Raw genomic sequence first — 18848 nt, 5'->3', positions numbered from 1 at the left:
TTATTATATCATATGGACGTTGAACGACAAAGACTGTTGTTTATTAAGATATAGAAATAAACAATATTGTTTATATCTTTTAAAAATAATCAATGTCAATGAGTAACAAATATCTTCGCTATAAATTAAAATGTTTTATTTTTAAATATTATTCTGTGTATATATAAATATATATATATGTATATATATGTATACATATATATATATATATATATTATGTTGTACGTATGTATGTAATACGTATACGCATATATAGAATTGTATCGTGAAAACATAAAAATAAATTGAAGAATTATTATTATCATTATAATTATTACGTAACATTACAATATCTCATAGTCGTGTCATATTGCGTAAAATATAATTATTATTGTGATTACGATTTAATAAAATGATAATGATATAGGATAAAAGAAAAAAAAAAACAAAAAAAAAAGAAAGAAAAGAAAAACAATTATGATTATCAACGCAATAGGATATATAATCAATGATATTATAAAGAAACATATACGAGTACCTTTAGATCACGGGATAACTCGTGACTGAGCGAATGTTCGGATTAGAAGAAGGATTTAACACATGTGTCGTTTAATATAATGACATAATAAAGATAAATCGTATAAATGTTTACATTTGTGAAAATATTTTTATGATACATCAATGAAAGCTAACAAAGGAATTTATAAAAGTTAACCACGAATTTTTATTTGAGAAATGCAATTATTTCTAATGAATCCATCAATCTTGAAAGATAGAATTTTTAAATTCGTGTCATTGTTACAAACTCGTATCATTTGACGAGAAAAAATTTTGTATAAATAAAACGTCAACAGTGATTTTTATTCATCTTGTAATAATAAAAATATTTAGTTTCTTTAAGTAACTGAAATAATATGGAGAAACAGGATGACGTATTGTTGCAATTGCGAGTTGAAAGACCCCTTTATGAACAAGAAACATTAAACTTGGATTATTGTTATGAACGACCCAGAACATCTCGTAAGTTTATATTAAAAATTTTATACATAATATAAATATAAAATATAATAATCTTAGTTAACTAATATGTTTTTAATTAGCTTTTGATGCCAATAATATAATTCAATTTTTAATAGCTTTATAATTTGCAGTGGCTCAGTATATAAAAGAATTAGTGAAATGTAAAAATTGGAAATCATGCATTAGTTCATCGATACCAGCTGTGACATGGCTTAAACGATATAGATGGAAAGATGATTTGGTTTATGATATGATTTCGGGTTTAACCGTAGCTATCATGCATATTCCACAAGGAATGGCCTATGCACTTTTAGGAAATTTACCACCTGTAGTTGGAATATACATGGCATTCTTTCCAGTTTTAGTATATTTTTTTTTTGGCACATCAAAGCATGTATCGATGGGTAAATATCAAGAATACTTAACAAATTATACATAATGTTGTATGCTATAAAAAAAATTTGTAATGTTTAAGTAATCATGAAATCATTTTGTGTATGTCTATAGGAACATTTGCTGTTGTTTGTCTTATGACTGGTAAAGCTGTGACATCGTACTCAGTACCATTAAATGATCATCGAAATGTTACAACATTTACACAAATGGACAAAGAATATAATTCATATACATCAATTCAAGTAGCAACAGCGGTTACATTATCAGTTGGTATATTCCAAGTAAGTTTTCAAAATTCTATCCTTTTATATAATTTTGTCCTTGTAATATATAATAAAGAAATAAATTCAATAAAAATATTTTTCTAGATCATAATGTATATATTTCGATTAGGAGTTATAAGTACATTACTTAGTGAAACATTAGTTAATAGCTTTACTACAGGTGCTGCGATCCATGTTTTGTTATCACAGATCAAAGATCTGTTAGGTTTAAAACTGCCAAAACAGAAAGGTTACTTTAAACTTATTCAAGTATGTATAATTAGTTTTGAAATATTTTAACTAATATAAGAAAATATATAATATATAATCTGATATAATTTTTATATTCTCAGACTGTTATAAGTATAGCCAAAGAAATATCAAATATAAATGTTGCGTCTGCAATTGTATCAACAATAGCAATTATTATTATGGTCTTTAATAATGAATTTATAAAAGTAAGTTTTTTGTGTTATCTATTTATAAATATTTTACATCAAAGTAAACACACCTTACATATGTATATATATATATATATATATATATATATATACACATATGTTTTTATGTTAGCCATGGGCTGGAAAAAAATGTGGTGTTCCTATACCCATAGAACTTATTGCTGTTGTTAGCGGTACCTTGGTGTCTAAATATGGCAATTTAACCGAAGTATACAACATTCAAAATGTGGGACACATTCCTACAGGGTACGTATATCTTTTCTAATTGTATAGAATTAAGTTTTACAATGATTAAATTGTATTCAGTTTTAAGGTGCCTTAAATCAGATTACCAACAGCAGAATTACCAACGTTAGAATTATTGCCTTTAGTTGCAGTAGATAGTATTGCAATAACTATGGTTTCTTATACAATCACCATGTCAATGGCTTTAATATTTGCTCAAAAACTTAATTATGAAGTAGACTCGAATCAAGAACTATTCGCTATGGTAAAAATGTTATCTATTAATAACTTCTTATCTTTTGTTTGTATTACAAAGTTAGTATAATATTTTTTTTTAATTGTAGGGAGTCAGCAATATAGTTGGATCTTTTTTTTCATGTATGCCATTTTCTGCATCTTTAAGCAGATCTCTAATCCAACAAACAGTAGGTGGTCGTTCTCAGATCGCTAGTATTGTATCGTGTACCATACTATTGATCATTCTTTTATGGATAGGTCCTTTCTTTGAACCACTTCCAAGATGTATTCTAGCTTCAATTATAGTAGTAAGTAAAATATATAATTAATGAAATAATTTAAATATAAAAATTAATATATTTATTTACTCATTGTTATTTTTAGGTAGCTTTAAAAGGAATGTTACAGCAAGCCACACAATTAATTAAGTTTTGGAAATTAAGTAAATCCGATGCTATAATATGGATTGTAACATTCTTAATTGTAATACTAGTTAGTATCGATATAGGACTATTAGCAGGATTGATAGTTTCACTTGCAAGTGTATTATTGCAAAGTATTAGACCATATACATGTTTATTAGGTCACATACCAAATTCAGATTTATATTTAGATCTTAATAGATACAAAGCGGTAAGATTTAAAAATTTTTTAATTTTTTCATGTTAATATTATTGATAAATATTTTCACATAAAGTTATATTATAAATTTTATTCATTACGTTCACAGGCAAAGGAAATAGAAGGAATCAAAATTTTTCATTACTCTGGAAGTTTAAATTTTGCGAATAGAGCTCATTTCAAATCTGAAGTCTATAAACTGATTGGTATTAATCCACAAAAAGTTATTAGACAAAGATTAAAGCTTAAACAAAAAGATATTCATTTAGATGAACAGGATTTTGAACATAAGGATGGTTTACGTTGTATTATTATGAATATGAGTGCAGTAAGTTACATAGATCCGGCAGGTGTTAACATAATACATGCAGTAGCTTCAGAATTTAGTGAAATTCAAATACATTTTTATTTAGCCAGTTGTTCCAGTCCAATATTTGAGATGATAAAAAAATGTGAAATGTATACATATAAAGAACTCTCATTTAAAATTTTTGCAACTATAGAAGATGCTGTATCTTATTCTCGATCTGCTCTTTTATCAAGATGACCATATAATACATTGTACTTAAGAATATATCAATATATTATTTTAAAATGAGATATAATTAAAAAATATTATTTTTGTATAATACTTCAATTATTTTGTTGACAATGAGAGGTCAAATCATGTATACTTTGCACATGTTAATAGAGCAAATCAATTCGAATTTCTAATATAAAATATATCCTTGTACTTAGATTTTTTATCATGTGATATAAAAATGACAAATGTACATTATTTACACTTAAAAAGCACTTGACAAATGCTAAGCCTTATTATGTACATAATATACATGACAGTTATTCAATAAAATTAAACAAATATATTTTTAAAACTATGTATAAATATTTTTGTTTCTACAAATAACTTCAAAATTACCATTATATACAGATATAGAGATGAACTTCAGCTGACAATAGCAATTAGATTTATATAAAAATAAAAATATATATAACTAAAAGAATGATGATAAAAAGGGAACGAATATATAAACAATGAAAATCCACTTATTCGAGTAATCATTCTATTTATTTACAATGATCACTCATATATACAATAACAGTACATAGTTACATTGTGTAACATAGCTGTCACAACTCCGTTTCACAAAAGCACTATTTTTTTTTTTTTTCCGTCGTGGAATAATATTACAGTTTATTCTCACTTCTAATAGTCTGGCAGTGTTGCCTTCACTGATGAGTTTATTAATTTACTGATGAATAAATACACAAAAAAGGAAATTGTTGGACATTGTTCAACAATGTATTGTATGAAATTAATTGAATTTGCCTATGGTTTATCTTCTAACTGTGATCTGTCAATGATCCAATTAAAAAGTTAACCAAGTATAGTATTTAAGCAATACCATACTTCTTTTTGAGAGACTCTGGCATTTCTGGTGGTGGTGGACGTGGCATACGTAACCAAACTTTTACTGCATCATAAATGAACCACTGTGCCGCTGTAAGAGTACCGATCATAATAATCCTAGGTCCCAGTCCTTTCCACACACCAGCAAAACCAAGTTTTTTCAATACATCACCAGCTGTAGCTCCTTTTTCTTGATTTAGCTTGGAAACAACCTATCAAGAGAAATTATATAAAAATATTTATAAATATATTTCTTTAATAATTATCATCTTATAATGTTTCTACTCACGGAATCAGCAGGATGAGAAACAATTGCACAAAATACACCAGCAATATAACCCGCAGCAAAGGTAACGACTAACTGTTCACCCTTAGTACATTCTAATCTTGGCTTAGGTACTACATACTTGTACAATAATTCAAGGGTACGTTCGAAGCATGAGAATTTCATCATGGTATATGGAATTTGACGCAACCACAAAGGTACCAGACCTTTGTAAAAACCACCAAAACCTTCATCTGCATACATCTTTGGGAATGCCTCTCTTAAGGTATTTGCAAAGCCTGGCATGGTCTGAATTCTGACCTGTATAAAGGACATACTTTAGTATATTTTATTATTAATATACTTTAATATACAAAAAATAAGTAATAATCTATCAAAAAAAAAAAAAAAAACAGAGAATGGGAATATTAGAAACTTACAAAATATATGACAAGGATACGACGACACAAGGATGAAGTGTAGTACAGACTGAATGAAGGTGTAAAATTGGGTTAATATTTTATTAGGATGCAAAATTAAATAATCACGGAGATTAAGATTCATATCTGTGTATGTTTGCAGCCAATAAGTCAGGAAGTCCGTAACTCTATTGACCTTCATATAAAATTATCATATATATATATGTATATATGTATATATATATATATATATATATATATATATATATATATATGATAATATAAAAAAAAAAGATTACCTTAGCGGCTTCGAGTGGAGCTAAACCAATGTCTGCAAAGAATTCTGCAGATGCCGAAGAAATGAGGTATAAGGTAGTTCTGTATTCATAAGATAACTCTTCGCCAGCAAGAGCGGAATAATAAACTTTAAAGACTTCATAAAGACCAAATTTGAACATTCCCTGAATAGAATAACCAAAAAATGTTGGTGCCCAACCTTTTACCAAACCTCTAGTTCCATCTTCAGCTAAAGTTACCTATTAAAATATAATATTCAAATATATACAATTTTAATATTTATCTTTTCATCTTATTATCCGAGAATGAAATAAACATATATTATTCACATACTCGAAAACCATTGAAAACTGATTTATATTTAGCTGGGTCTACTTGAATACGGCATTTTACTAAATCCAATGGAGTAACCATGGTATGAGTTATTCCACAAGACAAAATTCCTCCAAGTCCGCATAGCATGAAATATTTGTTGGAACCAAATTCGCAACTGTCTGCAAAAAATAATTCGAACGTTAAAGATATTTTACGATTTCTTTCATAGAAGTAACTTTGTTTGTATAATTTTGAATTTAAAAAAAAAAAAAGAAAAAAAATAATAAAAAAAAAAAAGAAGAATCCGCGGACAATCGAATCTCGACGATATCGATCAGCTGGTAAACTCGTGCATTCGGAATTCGAATCTGGCAAAATTTCAAGATCGCTTTGAACGAATCTGCTACCTTGTCCTAATCCGATAATAAACCATTCTAGTACTGGTAAATGCGTTTCATTGGTTACTCGGTCGCGGTCATTATCCAAAGGCAATGTCGATCATTATTTTCGTTTAAATATCATTCGAAGTTCCGAAACCAAGATCGGTACGCGTTCTCGACAAAATGGCCGCTCCTTATGCAACCTATTCTTCCGATGCTATGTACATAACACGTTATCAATCTTTCTTTAATACATCCAAATTCGTATAATTTTAACAATTTTACTATTAATATAAAATTATTTTTACAAATGTCATATTATATATACATAAATATATATATATATACATATATATCTCTTATTCAATGCGACACCTGCAGTATATGTACGTATATATAAAAATTTCTTCGCTTCTGGCTCTCGTCAAACATTTCAACGCTGCATATAAGTTTTAGTTACATAATTATTTATCTTATAAAACAATCAAGATAAAACTACGAAGACATTATGAAAAAAATGATGATTATTCGAAGAACTGCGGTAATAATATTATCGAAAGTATTAAACGGGGCTAAATGGTTATTGAGACTGTCACTGCGACGATACCATAGTAATGATTTCTTTTTAACGTGAATTACATATTATGTAACACCATGTCACATGTGAATGAAGCAACGATCAAAATATCTCTATTAATTAGAAAAGCATGCCGTTTCTATTAACTCGATATAAAAAAATTTTCCTTCATAAATTTCATTATTCGGACTTATAATCCAATTGTAATCATTTCTGTTAGAAATACTTAAAAAAAAAAAAAAAAAAGAAAAAAGAAAAAAAAATTAAAGAAAATGTGAGACATATACATATACTGACCACCTGTATCCGTGGAGGCAGCTGAGATGTTGCGATTTTTAACGAGCGATTGCATACTCTCATCTTGACCCTGACACCTAACCGTTGTAAAAGGTGTTGAGAATGGTGTTAGCTTGGCTGTTTCCCATAATGACGACCACATCTTCTCTTCCTCGAATTTGACACTTCACCTGAATATAAAACACCAATGCAGTAATAATTCATATATTATTATATTAAAATAAAATTTAATTAAACGAATGACATACAACACACCTCCAAAGGCACAACTCTCGTCTCCGGTTAGTTGAAAGAGAGTGGAAAAGGCAAGGGCTTTTACTACTGACAGGACCGTGATAAGATCATTGATATAGAAGGTAGACTAAGTGAATTAATAAATTCGAACGAGTAGCGACATCTAGAAATTTTGTATAAAAAAATATTCTTACCATTGATTCGTTTTCATCAGAATTATCAAAGAAATATTTTTATTCGAATTATAATTAATATATATATATGTGTATATTTTTTTCCTTTCTTCGCTCTACAAAGCTATGAATATTCGTATAATATAAAATTGAATTATATGTTCGAATTGTCCGCCATTACATTAATTCAACCAATCATAGAGGGTTAAATTTGATTGATTATGTAATATTAAATGTGATTGGCCCTGAGATAATATTGAATAGAATTTGTTGTTTATTTTTAAAATCAAATATTTCTTTTTTATTATTATAATTATTGTTATATATAGCGTTTATGTCTCTGTTATGAATTTATTATATCATAATTTTTTGGAAAGAAATTCAATTTTGTAATTTTTTCATTATACCGTTCAAACATTCAATCTACTTGAATTGTCTCGTTATTGAATATTATAGTTTACGTTTCTATTAAACGTAGTGACGTTATTCGTATATTTAGTTATTACATTTTAATTGTTTTTTTCCTACATTTTAATATTCCATATGAAAGATAAAAGTAAAGAATCTGCCCCAGGCGATGGCATACGCTCGTTACGAAGCACGATGTTATTTCGTGCTATTAATTACGAGTTGTATGTCAAGCCGGTAATAAAATCAATAATATATTTTTTATATAAACATTATTAAAACTTTTCTCGTTATTCATGAAAATTTATTGTCCTATTTATATCGTATTATATACTTTTTTTTTTTTTTCAGAATAAGGGCATAATGCTTTTTGGGGTTATGGCAATACTTACTTGTTCAGGGTATTTACTTTACATGCGATATAAACATAATGGCACTGTTTATTATGAATCTGTTGAAGCAGATGGAAATGTAACTTTTAAAAAGAAAACTTCCAAATGGTTAGATTAAATGTATCAAGGTGTTCACAAAAGATTTATATATATGTATATTAGATTAGTACATTGCTGTAGTAAGATTTTAAAGAACAATGTTTGAAAAATTGGAGTATAATTATATTAAATATTTATTATATTTAAAAAAAAAATCTAAGTTATGTCCTTTGATAATTGTGTTTTAGTTGCGAGAAAAAAATTCGAAAATATGATTAAAGATAGGAGGATGAGTAATTTATTGTCACTTTGAGTATAATATCGCTATTTACATAATACTTGTTCAACATTATTTCCATATATACTGTAAAAATGTTACAGTTTATAATTATATTTAATTAAAAGTACATATAAGGAAAAGAGAATATATTCTTTATTTATTATAAAATATTATGCGCATAAGATGTTCCAAATCTACATGATTATTTAATTAACATCAAGACGGTGGAAGACATCGAATAATGTGTCTTTTGTGGACAACCTATGTTACATCACTTTATAGTCTGTATCAATTATTACATTATATATCAAGTATAAATCTTTGATTAACAGGCAATACATTTAATCGTGATTTGTCAGTTTATGAATCATAAAAGGATATGTATATTGTTATGTATATGCTTTTATAAATAAATTTAAATATTATTTTCTTCAAATATACTATAGTTACAAATATTGGATAACAGGATAGCATGTGTTCTTTCCAATTTCTATCATATTCATTATACATAAATGCTTAGATAATTATAAATGCTTGTAATATTTAATAATAATATTTTATGCTTATGCAACTATTTTGGTATGTTTCCTTTTTTTGATAGACTGATTTTTAAAATATACGTGTTATCTTGTCATGTCACGTTTAGTACAATACAAATATGTAAAAAAGTATTTTTTTTTCTTCGAACAAGTTTCATTCGAATATCTATCTCTTTGGCAGTTTTAATATTATATCTGGAAGGAAATTCGTAATAATATATTTTCTCTTTTAAAGTTAAAATATTCTAAGTATATAAATGTTAACAGTGTTACTAAAAATATATGTAAATTATTCGTTATACATATATAACAATCATATATCTTTTGTTCGCAAATATGACATTAACAATTTATTTATAGTTTATTAACATGGATTTTTGATCCATTTTAATAGAACTTGTAGTGAATATATATAAGTGGAATCTCTGCTTTAAAGTATTTAGAAAAGAAATAGGGAAAACATTTATCTTTGCTTATATATGACAAGATTTGTTACTTTCTTAAATTGTTTCATTCTTAGAACACATGTAATGCACAATACAGTACAAGAAAAAGGATATTGGCACAATCAACAATAAGTTTTTACGTACCATTAGACGAATAAAAAAAATTATTTTTTTTTTTTTAAATGTCAAATTTTGTATTAAAGTGATGCTATAAAAAAGAAAAAAAGGTTATCATTTGTATGAAAGTTCAATATTTAATTAATGCATTAACTTTGTACTGTTCTTTTGTTGGACCACCATCATAATGTCTGCTATATAATTGTTAAATTTCATTAAATACAGACCTTATGTTCATACATCAGCCTTTGTTTTTTGCCGCACAGAGCAATTTTTTTTTCCTAATTAAATTATTCACTTTCGCGTTATATTACTATTTTATTTATTATAGCAAAGACTATTTTATTTATAGATATATTAAAATCTATTTGTGTTATTTATACTCTGTAGAAATACTGGTTTACATCGATCGGAATAGACTTTGCTATCAGCAATAACTTTTGTACTTTTCAAGGTAAAATAATAATGTTAATCTTATGTTTTAAAGCAAGATGTGAACATAAGATCTTATTTCTTAAATTCTGAAACTGAACAGTAACACAAGATAACGCAAAGATTTTACTGAAATTACTACTATCTAAAAAAAATTTAGCTTGACTTCATAGAATATAAAATATTATAATATTTCAACATCATTGCCAATATCAATGGCTTATAGATGATATTTATATTTATTATACTATGATGTCAAGTTTGAAAATATGCATCAACAGTTGCAACTTTTCTCTATATGAGGAAATAGTTTCACTGCTTCATTAATAGCTTCTGCTACATAATCCAAATTACTCTCTGTCAGTCCACAAATATTTATACGTCCACTGCGTAATAGATAAATATGAAACTGATCCAATAAATGCTTCACTTGTCTCTCTGTAGATTTAGATTAAACATATTTTAGAAATTTTCTTTTTCTAAATTTATTATTTTTCTTGTATAGTAATACCTCAAACATACCATTAAGGCCTGTATATGAAAACATTCCTATTTGTGTAGTTATATGTTCCCATGTGCCAGGAGTTCCCAATTTAAGTAATCTTTGATATAGTCCTTCTCGCATCTGTTTTATTCTTCCAGACATAGTTCGAATATGTCCTTTCCTACATTATTAATGCATGACATTAAAATAGACTTTCATATATTATAAAATAATATTCCTTGAAACATACCATTCTTCGCAAAGATCAGGATTGTTAAGCACAGTTGATACTATACGAGCTCCATGGTTGGGTGGATTACTATACATTCCCCGTATAATTAATGTCACTTGAGATTTAAATTCAATTGCTTCCTTTGCATCAGACATTACCACGACCATATTACCAACTCTTTCATTGTAAAGACCAAAATTTTTGGCAAAACTTTGAGTGCAAATAAATTCCAATCCACGTTCAGCAAACATGCGTATAGCAAATGCATCTTTGTCTAAATCACCGCTTGCAAATCCCTAAAAAAAGTTTATTTATAATATAATCGATAATATAAAAAAAAAAATGTTTAATATCTAATCAAGTAACATATATACATACTTGATATGCGCTATCAAATATTGTGAACAATCGATTTTCTTCGATGACATCTGCAATTTTTTTCCATTGTTCTGGCGTAGGATCACAACCAGTAGGATTGTGCGCGCATGCATGTAAAATAATAACTGAATTTTCTGGAGCGCTTTTTATATCCTTAAGCATTCCATCTAAATTGATTCTTCGATTTTGATAATCCCAATATGTATATTCGCAAGCATTCTTAAACCCACCATTCATAAATACAAGTTTATGGTTTTCTACGAAACAATATGAATTTTTATAATATTTCTGATCTATTATTTATGATCAATATTCGATTAAATTAAATCATGATTACTTACCCCAGGTAGGATTACTATAATAAAATGTATCATAATTTAGGATACGACTTAAACACTCAGCAGCAACTCTTAATGCACCAGTACCAGAAAGCGTTTGAATACCAAAAGCACGTTCTTGTGCAATAGCCGAAGAGCTAGGACCTAATAACATTCTTGTCGCAGCTTGACAGAAGGCATCTAATCCTAATATCGGAAGATATTCATGATTTTGCAATTCGTCCATTGCAAGTTGCTTTTCTACTTTCCTTACGACAGGTAAAACCCATGGTTTTCCTTCGGATGTACGATAAGCTAAAAATAAAATTATAACGTTTGATTGGTTAGTCTCTTTAATATATAAAAAAAAACAAAAAAAAAAAAAAAGAAAAGAGAAATATCCACATATCAACTGTAAAAGTATTTACGTATATAGATCAGTATCATAGATTATATAATTGACTTACTATAGAGGTCATTCAAGAGTAAATTCATAAAGATAAAAATGATACAAAATATCGTACACTAAGATAAATTTAATTACAATTTTTTTCATTTTTAATTAATACAAATATATATATATATATATATATATATATATATATATATACATATATATATATATATATATATGTATATATACAAACACACGTATATATAATTTTTTTTGTTTTAATAATTATGACGCAACGATCCTACTTATTATATTATATACATATTTATACTGATAATGTTTTTTACATACCTCCTACAGCCAAATTGACTTTTTTTTGATAAGTATCATCGTTAAAAGCTTTTGTTAGAGCGAAAACCTCAATAGGAGGTCCCAATTTGATCCCCGAAAATCTCGTGCTCATCTCAACAGAGTGGCTCAAGCGCAACTGAACTTCAGCGATTACGAAAAATGGATGATAAACTCAACAATTTTTCTCAGAGCTATGGATATCAGTTATGATATCATATCAACGAGTTAATTGTTATATTTTCACACATGTTTTTATTAACACTATAATATTGCATCTCTTGTTTCATATCCTTTATTAACATAGTTATATTAATTATTCAAAGGTTAACTTTATTGTAAAAGGTGAATACGTTAATATATAGATAACTATATCGATACATTCTAATTATGCAATACGTCAAACCGATAAATATCGACTTTTATATATATATATATACATAAATAGGAAGAATCTTTCAAATGTTTCCATATTATTTTAAATCAATTTAATTAAAAAAGAAAAGAGAAAGAGAGAGAGAGAGAGAGAGAGACAGAAAGAAAAATTTTCGTTCAAATTCTCGAAATATAGAAAATCATCGAAACGTTCCTTTTATAGATAAATATTTTTCTTAATACACGTACACATCTGGACATACCTAACCTCATACGATTAATGCAATAGTTCTGTACGCATGTGCATACGTAATCCAGTAGAAAGAGTATATAAAAAAAACCAACAATGTAAAAAAAAAAAGACCCTACAATGAATGAATTTGTTGGAATCATAATTAACGAGATGTTTCATTAACGTTCGATACCGACGAAATCTATATTATCGACATATCGAATACGTTCGTAGAATTTAATAGTTCATTCGGTCGCCATTAGAGGCAACACCGTCGACGCGGCTCGCAACGATAAACGCGCTCGGATAGATCGCAGAACGAAAATGGCGCCGTTCGAGTGAGGGTGGGTTAGATTCTGTGTGCGCGCGTGTGCCCGGAGAGAGTGCGAGAGCCTACGGAAATGTGGCAGGATCTGGACGGTCTGGCCGGTGCGGGAGTGCATTCCGGTACTCATCAGGTCGACCAGTTTGGCACGGCGGGTAAGAAAATTGTGGATTACGTTGGTCAATGAAAAATATTATGGATCGCCACGGATACAAATACGAATACGAATACATAAATGAATACATAAACGAATACATAAACGATTATCTTGGGTCCTGCCAAGATCTGGAGGAAAGGCTTTCCCCGTGGGAAAGCGCAAGCGCCATGCGCTTCCTCGTCTCCTTTTCGCTCGTAAACAAAACCAAAAGGGAAGTCATCGTCTGTCGTTCTTTCTGTCTCTATGTATCTCTCTTTTTCTCTTTCTTTCTATCTTTCTCTCTCTCTCTCTCTCTCTCTCTCTCTCTCTCTCTCTCTCTCTCTCTCTCTCTCCTTCAGTTCGATTCACGAAGGATATATACATGTCTCTCAGATTTCCCAGGGAAAATGAGAAGCTTCCTTCATACAGTTTTCTCTTTCTCTCTCTTTCTCTCTTTCTCTTTTTCTCCTTCTCTTTCTCTCTCTACTTGTTGTTTTTCTTTTCTTTCCCTTTCGACATATCTTCGTATAATGTATTCAGTGAAAAGAAATAATGAAAGTAAATAAAAAGAAAAACAAAGAAAAAAGAAGTGTCAAATCAAAGTTGACTTTTCTTTCAAGAAACGAAGAATACGCTCGGAGTATTTGTTCTTTCGATTATTTTGATACGATAGATTTAGAATGAGAGAGAGAGAGAGAGAGAAAAAGAGAAAAAGAGAAAAAGAGAAAAAGAGAAAAAGAGACAAGCAGAGATAGAGACATGCATACATATATACATACGTACGTACATACATATACACATACATATATACACATATATATATATATATATACATACAAACACACGTAGCAGAATCGATGATGCAGATTTCATATAGGAAACTATTACCTAGTATTATTTTGGCGTTAGGAAAGTCGCTCTAGTAGGTAACTAACGGTGAATCTCGTCTCGGCGATGGCTTTATGTTTCCGTGTTGTCTTTTTTAGTTACGATGTCGCGAGAGACAAACGTGACGAACGACAACTACTACGACGACTACTACGACGTTGTTGTTGACGTCGATGTCCTCTCGGTGATTCGGAACTCGTTGCTCTTTAGAGTTTGTTGTTCGTCTCTCTCTTTCTCTCTCTCTCTCTCTCTCTCTCTCTCTCTTTCTCTCTTTCTCTCTCGCTCTCTTTCTCTCTTTCTCTCTTGAGACGCGTCGTGCAGCCAACGTACGGAATGCTACGTACGTATGTATGTGTTTATATGGATACGTTTACAAGCCTCGATATATATGTATACCACTGTGACATTCGAGCAAAAACGCCTTCTAGGAACGCGTCTCCGATCGGTTTACGTCGAAACACCATCATCCTCGTTGTCTTATTTTTCTTCGTGTTGTTTATACTCCTTTATTTACCAATTCTAAAAATGGTGTGCGTAGAGTTACTATAAATGTGTCTGTTGGGAGATAGGTTTCAACCAATGGCGGAGTTGATTGAAAGAAAGGAGATATAATACAATTAGTTGTTTATTTCCTTCTTTTTTCTTTTTCTTTTTCTTATTTTTTTTTTTCTTTTTTTCTCTCTTTCTTTTTTTTTTTTTTTTTTTTTTTTTTTTTAATACCATTACCGGTGTAATAACACCGGTAACGAATAATAATTCGTTACGCTGTTACGAATTGTAGGTTAATCAGATGTTTCAGGAAGTTTAATGTCTGCCAGTGAAAAGAAATATACATGAACGAGTCGTGATCATTGGAATTGAACGCGTTTTAATATTTAGAGTAGAACTTATAAATGGATTTATTAATGGTCACGTGAGTTTTTCATATTATATAAAATTATTTTTCATGTAAATTACAATTGGTACAATTGTTTGATCATCCGCCATCTTTTTTTTTTTTTTTTTTTTTTTTTTTCGTGGATATTAAGTTTTTGATATTGTTATTGTATTTTGATTATTATTATCGTCGTTGTTGTTTATTATACTTGAGATTAATTTTTTTAGTTAATAATTACGATTAATTTGTTTGCGATATCGTTAGATTGTTGTTCATTATGATTTAAGATAATTTAAGATAATTTTTATCTTAGATATTCTCCTTTTCTTTTTTCATAATTATTTTTTAATTCGTTGGTATTTTCAATCAATTTTATTTTTCCTCTATATAAAAGTCATTAAATCGATATGAATACAATCTTGTTTGAAGAAATATACTTTTTAAGAAAATTAAAAATATTTAATTGTAAATTAGCCGATCAAAGAGAAAATATTTTCATTGATACGTACGCGCATCGGAGGTCAAGTATAGATTAGAAAAATATCGAATTTTTTAAATGTTGAATTTTTGAAAATTAAAAAAAGAATCGTTAAATTTAGAAGAGATCATTAAATTTATTTACTTTGCCTTCTTCTTCGAATTCCGATAACATCGACCTATCGTATACATTTATTATTCCCTATCCCCTCCCTCTTTTTTTTATCTTCTCGATAACTAAGACTCTCTTTTAAAGTCAAATAACAACTCATCGTCTTAATCAGTCGTTCGCTATGCGACGCGGTCTTGATTCTTATCGTGGCTTTGACGGTTAAAAGCTATTGAGAAAGCACGTACGACGTACTACGTACGTGTATACACGTATATACACATCTCTCTCTCTCTCTCACTTCTTACTATACAATAGTAATCGACGCGTATGATAATAATACGCTGAATGGACGCACGCTTTGAGTTTTGCACGTGCGCGGCATACGGATTAGCAGCGACTGGATCGATGCGTCTTTTCGTTCTACTCGACGCCGTCGTATTTCGAAAAAAAAAGTAATTGTTAAAAATTAAAAAATAACAAATAAAACAAACAAACAAAAAAAAGAAGGTAACACTTGACTCACAAATTAATTCATTTTCGTTTGATAAACTTTATTTATCGTCGAAGAAAAATTTAAGCTAATTTTTATCTGAACGTATGATAATAATATCGAGTACATTTTTATATTTTCATCGACGACTAATTTTCTCGAACTAATTTTCTTAAATGTTTTTTTTTTTCTTTTTTTTTTTTTTTCCTCTTCTGCATTGAGAAACTTTTCATTGACAATAAATTTCTGCGAGAAATCTTTTTAAAAAAGATCTTCAGATCGACAAGTTAGAAATTAGGTAAATTTTAGACTAAAACCAAAAAAAAGAAAAAGAAAAATAATATAAAAATAAAGTGAAAGATGTTCTAAGTTTTGCGTCGAAAAAAGAATATTTCGCGAAATATTAAATATAATTTCTTAGATCGACGAGGGGAAAAAGATTGGATGAATTTCATTTGATAAAACTCGACTACATTGGAATTTGATCATATCAATGTAATCGAAGTTAATTAGAAAGAGAATAATTCAATCTAATTAATTTAATGTAAACCCAAGTTATCTCGGCTGAAATTGATTGACTTGGTTAACGACGACGACGTCGTTATACTGTAATTAATTATACGACATTTAATTAATTCCGATGAAAAGATACTTTTAATTATTCGAAAATAAAAAAATAAAAATTAAAAAGAATAAAAGAACGATTGTTACTATTGCTGCGGTTTTTTTTTTTTTTTTTTTTTTTTTTTTTTTTTATCGAATGATATACAAAACAATATCGTCGCCATTTTGTCGGATATATCATTTATTTTTCTCTTAAAATACAATAGATATTTGAAAAAAAAAGAATAAAAAGAGAAAAAAAAAATCTTCACGATCATTAATATTTCTCATTTTCACGTTTCAACAAAAATCTTAATAACACAGCTCATAAATCCCCTATAGAAATAATTCTCTCATGGTTATTGGTTCATTAATCATACCATTCGCTTTTGTAATTTCGCGCTTGATAAACAATAAGGAACTACTCCATCTTACTTTCTACGGGAGTAAATTTATTCCCGATAGAAACTTTCTCCCCGTAAACCCCTGTCGCCCACATTGGCTCTCCTCTCCTTCTCAACCCTCCTCTCTCCCTCCTTCCTCCTTCTCACTCTAATAATATACTGACGTCTTTTTAATCGTTCGATCGAAATTGATTAAATGATTTTTTTAAGATTTATGAAGATCTCTCTCTCTCTCTCTCTCTCTCCCTCTCTCTCTCTCTCTCTCTCTCCCCCTGTGAAGCGTCGACCTTATTAACGGTAACAGGTAACGCGGAGCAACAGTTTCTAATTGTTCCGCAGCAGTGACGGCTTGTAATCTAGCTTAACCTCAACTTTCCGTTCAGTTTGCTGAACGAAGAGAAGCAAAAGAGAAGCGAAAGAGAAGGAAATGGAAGAGAAGTGAGGTGAGGTGAGGTGAGGTGAGGTGAAGTGAGGAGAGGTGAGCGTACCCGTTCGAATTACATAATCTCTCGTGGTACGTTCGAGACGAGGGGATATTCATACGGTACCATCGCCACCGTAAAAGAAGCAGGTGTTTTGTTAGAACGAACGTTTCCTGTGGGGCGAGCCTTACCTTACCTTTACGTAGACAGAATTCATTCTTTCTCGAGAGAGCTTCTCGGTTGAGTGCACACACGCGTACTCATGCACTTACGTACATACATACACAGATAGAGAAGAAAGTATGGTTCGTTGGAATTGTTATTTGTTGAGACTGACTGCATAGAGGAAAAATAAAAAAGAAAGAAAGAAAGAAAAAGAAAAAAAAAACAACAAACACGAAAGTGCGTTTTGGAATACGTATGAAGTTCGTGCGAAGGAAATATCAAAATGTTCAATTATCTCTCATCGTGTAGGGAGGAAAGGGAGGCAAAAGATTTTGGATGATTATTAACGATCGGGTTTACTCTTTCTCGAGACTTTCTTGTTTTTTTTTTCTCCAGACTGCAAGACTGCAATATATTAGCTCGTAGAATTATCAGTCAAAAAAAAATAAGTAGGTAGGGGGAGAAAAAATGTTGAGATGATTTTCCTAATCAATTGCTCCTTCTCGAGAGCATTTTTAGGCATTCTTTCTTCCCCTCTCCCTCTTCCTCCAAATCTTGTAAAATTACAAGTTTAATTATGATATCTCGGAGAAGAGTAATTAATTTTATAAAATGATTTAGAAACTTTTGGCCGACCTCGTATTAACTTCCCGATCGATAAACAAAACGAGGGTAAAAGGTAAGATAAAAACAAAGATGGCGACTATCGTAAAGCGGACATCTATGAAAAGCATGAAACGCGGTCATATTTCTCGATGCATTTGCCAAGACAAATGGTACAAGTAGAAAAGGTAGAAGAGGACGATTAACGATAGCGCATCGTGGTACCGAGAAAGGAAACGAACTGGGGAATGGGAATGTCGACTGGAGGGGGCAGGGATGAGAGAGAGAGAGAGAGAGAGAGAGAGAGAGAGAGAGAGAGAGAGAGAGAGAGAAAGAGAGAGAAAGAGAGAGGTTCAAGGTGCC

General features: G+C 29.6%; 5 protein-coding genes across 8 annotated transcripts in view; 3 read left to right on the top strand and 2 right to left on the bottom strand.

Moving 5' to 3' along the window:
- Positions 1-245: 245 nt before the first annotated feature.
- Positions 246-4080, top strand: LOC124948036 (sulfate transporter). 2 transcript variants are annotated; one of them, XM_047491067.1, is made up of 10 exons: positions 246-999; positions 1131-1403; positions 1507-1676; positions 1764-1928; positions 2012-2116; positions 2232-2365; positions 2447-2609; positions 2689-2889; positions 2966-3214; positions 3312-4080. In XM_047491067.1, the coding sequence occupies exons 1-10, from the start codon at positions 894-896 to the stop codon at positions 3747-3749; spliced, it is 2004 nt and encodes a 667-aa protein (XP_047347023.1). In that variant the 5' UTR covers positions 246-893; the 3' UTR covers positions 3750-4080. The 2 variants fall into 2 exon arrangements, with proteins under 2 accessions (XP_047347023.1, XP_047347024.1); XM_047491068.1 differs by having other exon boundaries at positions 1116-1403.
- Positions 4081-4252: 172 nt separating this feature from the next.
- Positions 4253-7572, bottom strand: LOC124948040 (phosphate carrier protein, mitochondrial). Of its 3 annotated transcripts, none has more exons than XM_047491077.1 (6): positions 7419-7572; positions 7164-7333; positions 5928-6088; positions 5597-5833; positions 4903-5199; positions 4253-4825 (listed from the first exon to the last, which is right to left on the bottom strand). In XM_047491077.1, the coding sequence occupies exons 2-6, from the start codon at positions 7303-7305 to the stop codon at positions 4598-4600; spliced, it is 1065 nt and encodes a 354-aa protein (XP_047347033.1). In that variant the 5' UTR covers positions 7306-7333; positions 7419-7572; the 3' UTR covers positions 4253-4597. The 3 variants fall into 3 exon arrangements, with proteins under 3 accessions (XP_047347033.1, XP_047347034.1, XP_047347035.1); XM_047491078.1 differs by having other exon boundaries at positions 7412-7537; XM_047491079.1 differs by lacking the exons at positions 7164-7333; positions 7419-7572 and adding an exon at positions 6317-6452.
- Positions 7573-7957: 385 nt separating this feature from the next.
- Positions 7958-9263, top strand: LOC124948041 (small integral membrane protein 8). The gene is made up of 2 exons (XM_047491080.1): positions 7958-8215; positions 8330-9263. Exons 1-2 carry the CDS (start codon positions 8114-8116, stop codon positions 8486-8488), a joined length of 261 nt encoding a protein of 86 aa, XP_047347036.1. The 5' UTR covers positions 7958-8113; the 3' UTR covers positions 8489-9263.
- On the bottom strand, positions 8825-12754 carry LOC124948039 (aspartate aminotransferase, cytoplasmic). Its single transcript, XM_047491076.1, has 6 exons — positions 12380-12754; positions 11659-11949; positions 11318-11574; positions 10958-11235; positions 10746-10888; positions 8825-10661 (listed from the first exon to the last, which is right to left on the bottom strand). The coding sequence occupies exons 1-6, from the start codon at positions 12489-12491 to the stop codon at positions 10498-10500; spliced, it is 1245 nt and encodes a 414-aa protein (XP_047347032.1). The 5' UTR covers positions 12492-12754; the 3' UTR covers positions 8825-10497.
- Positions 12755-13287: 533 nt separating this feature from the next.
- The window catches only part of LOC124948038 (cytohesin-1), a 67742-nt gene continuing 62181 nt past the window's right edge, over positions 13288-18848 (top strand). The window contains exon 1 of the mRNA XM_047491071.1: positions 13288-13463. Within this exon, the coding sequence (XP_047347027.1) occupies positions 13385-13463 (79 nt within the window). The 5' untranslated portion in view covers positions 13288-13384. The remainder of the gene's footprint in view (positions 13464-18848) is intronic.

This window comes from Vespa velutina, chromosome 3, assembly GCF_912470025.1.
Source record: "Vespa velutina chromosome 3, iVesVel2.1, whole genome shotgun sequence".
NCBI lineage: Eukaryota > Metazoa > Arthropoda > Insecta > Hymenoptera > Vespidae > Vespa > Vespa velutina.
The sequence above is the reverse complement of the archived record's forward strand: the minus strand, read 5'-3'. Positions and strand labels throughout refer to the sequence as shown.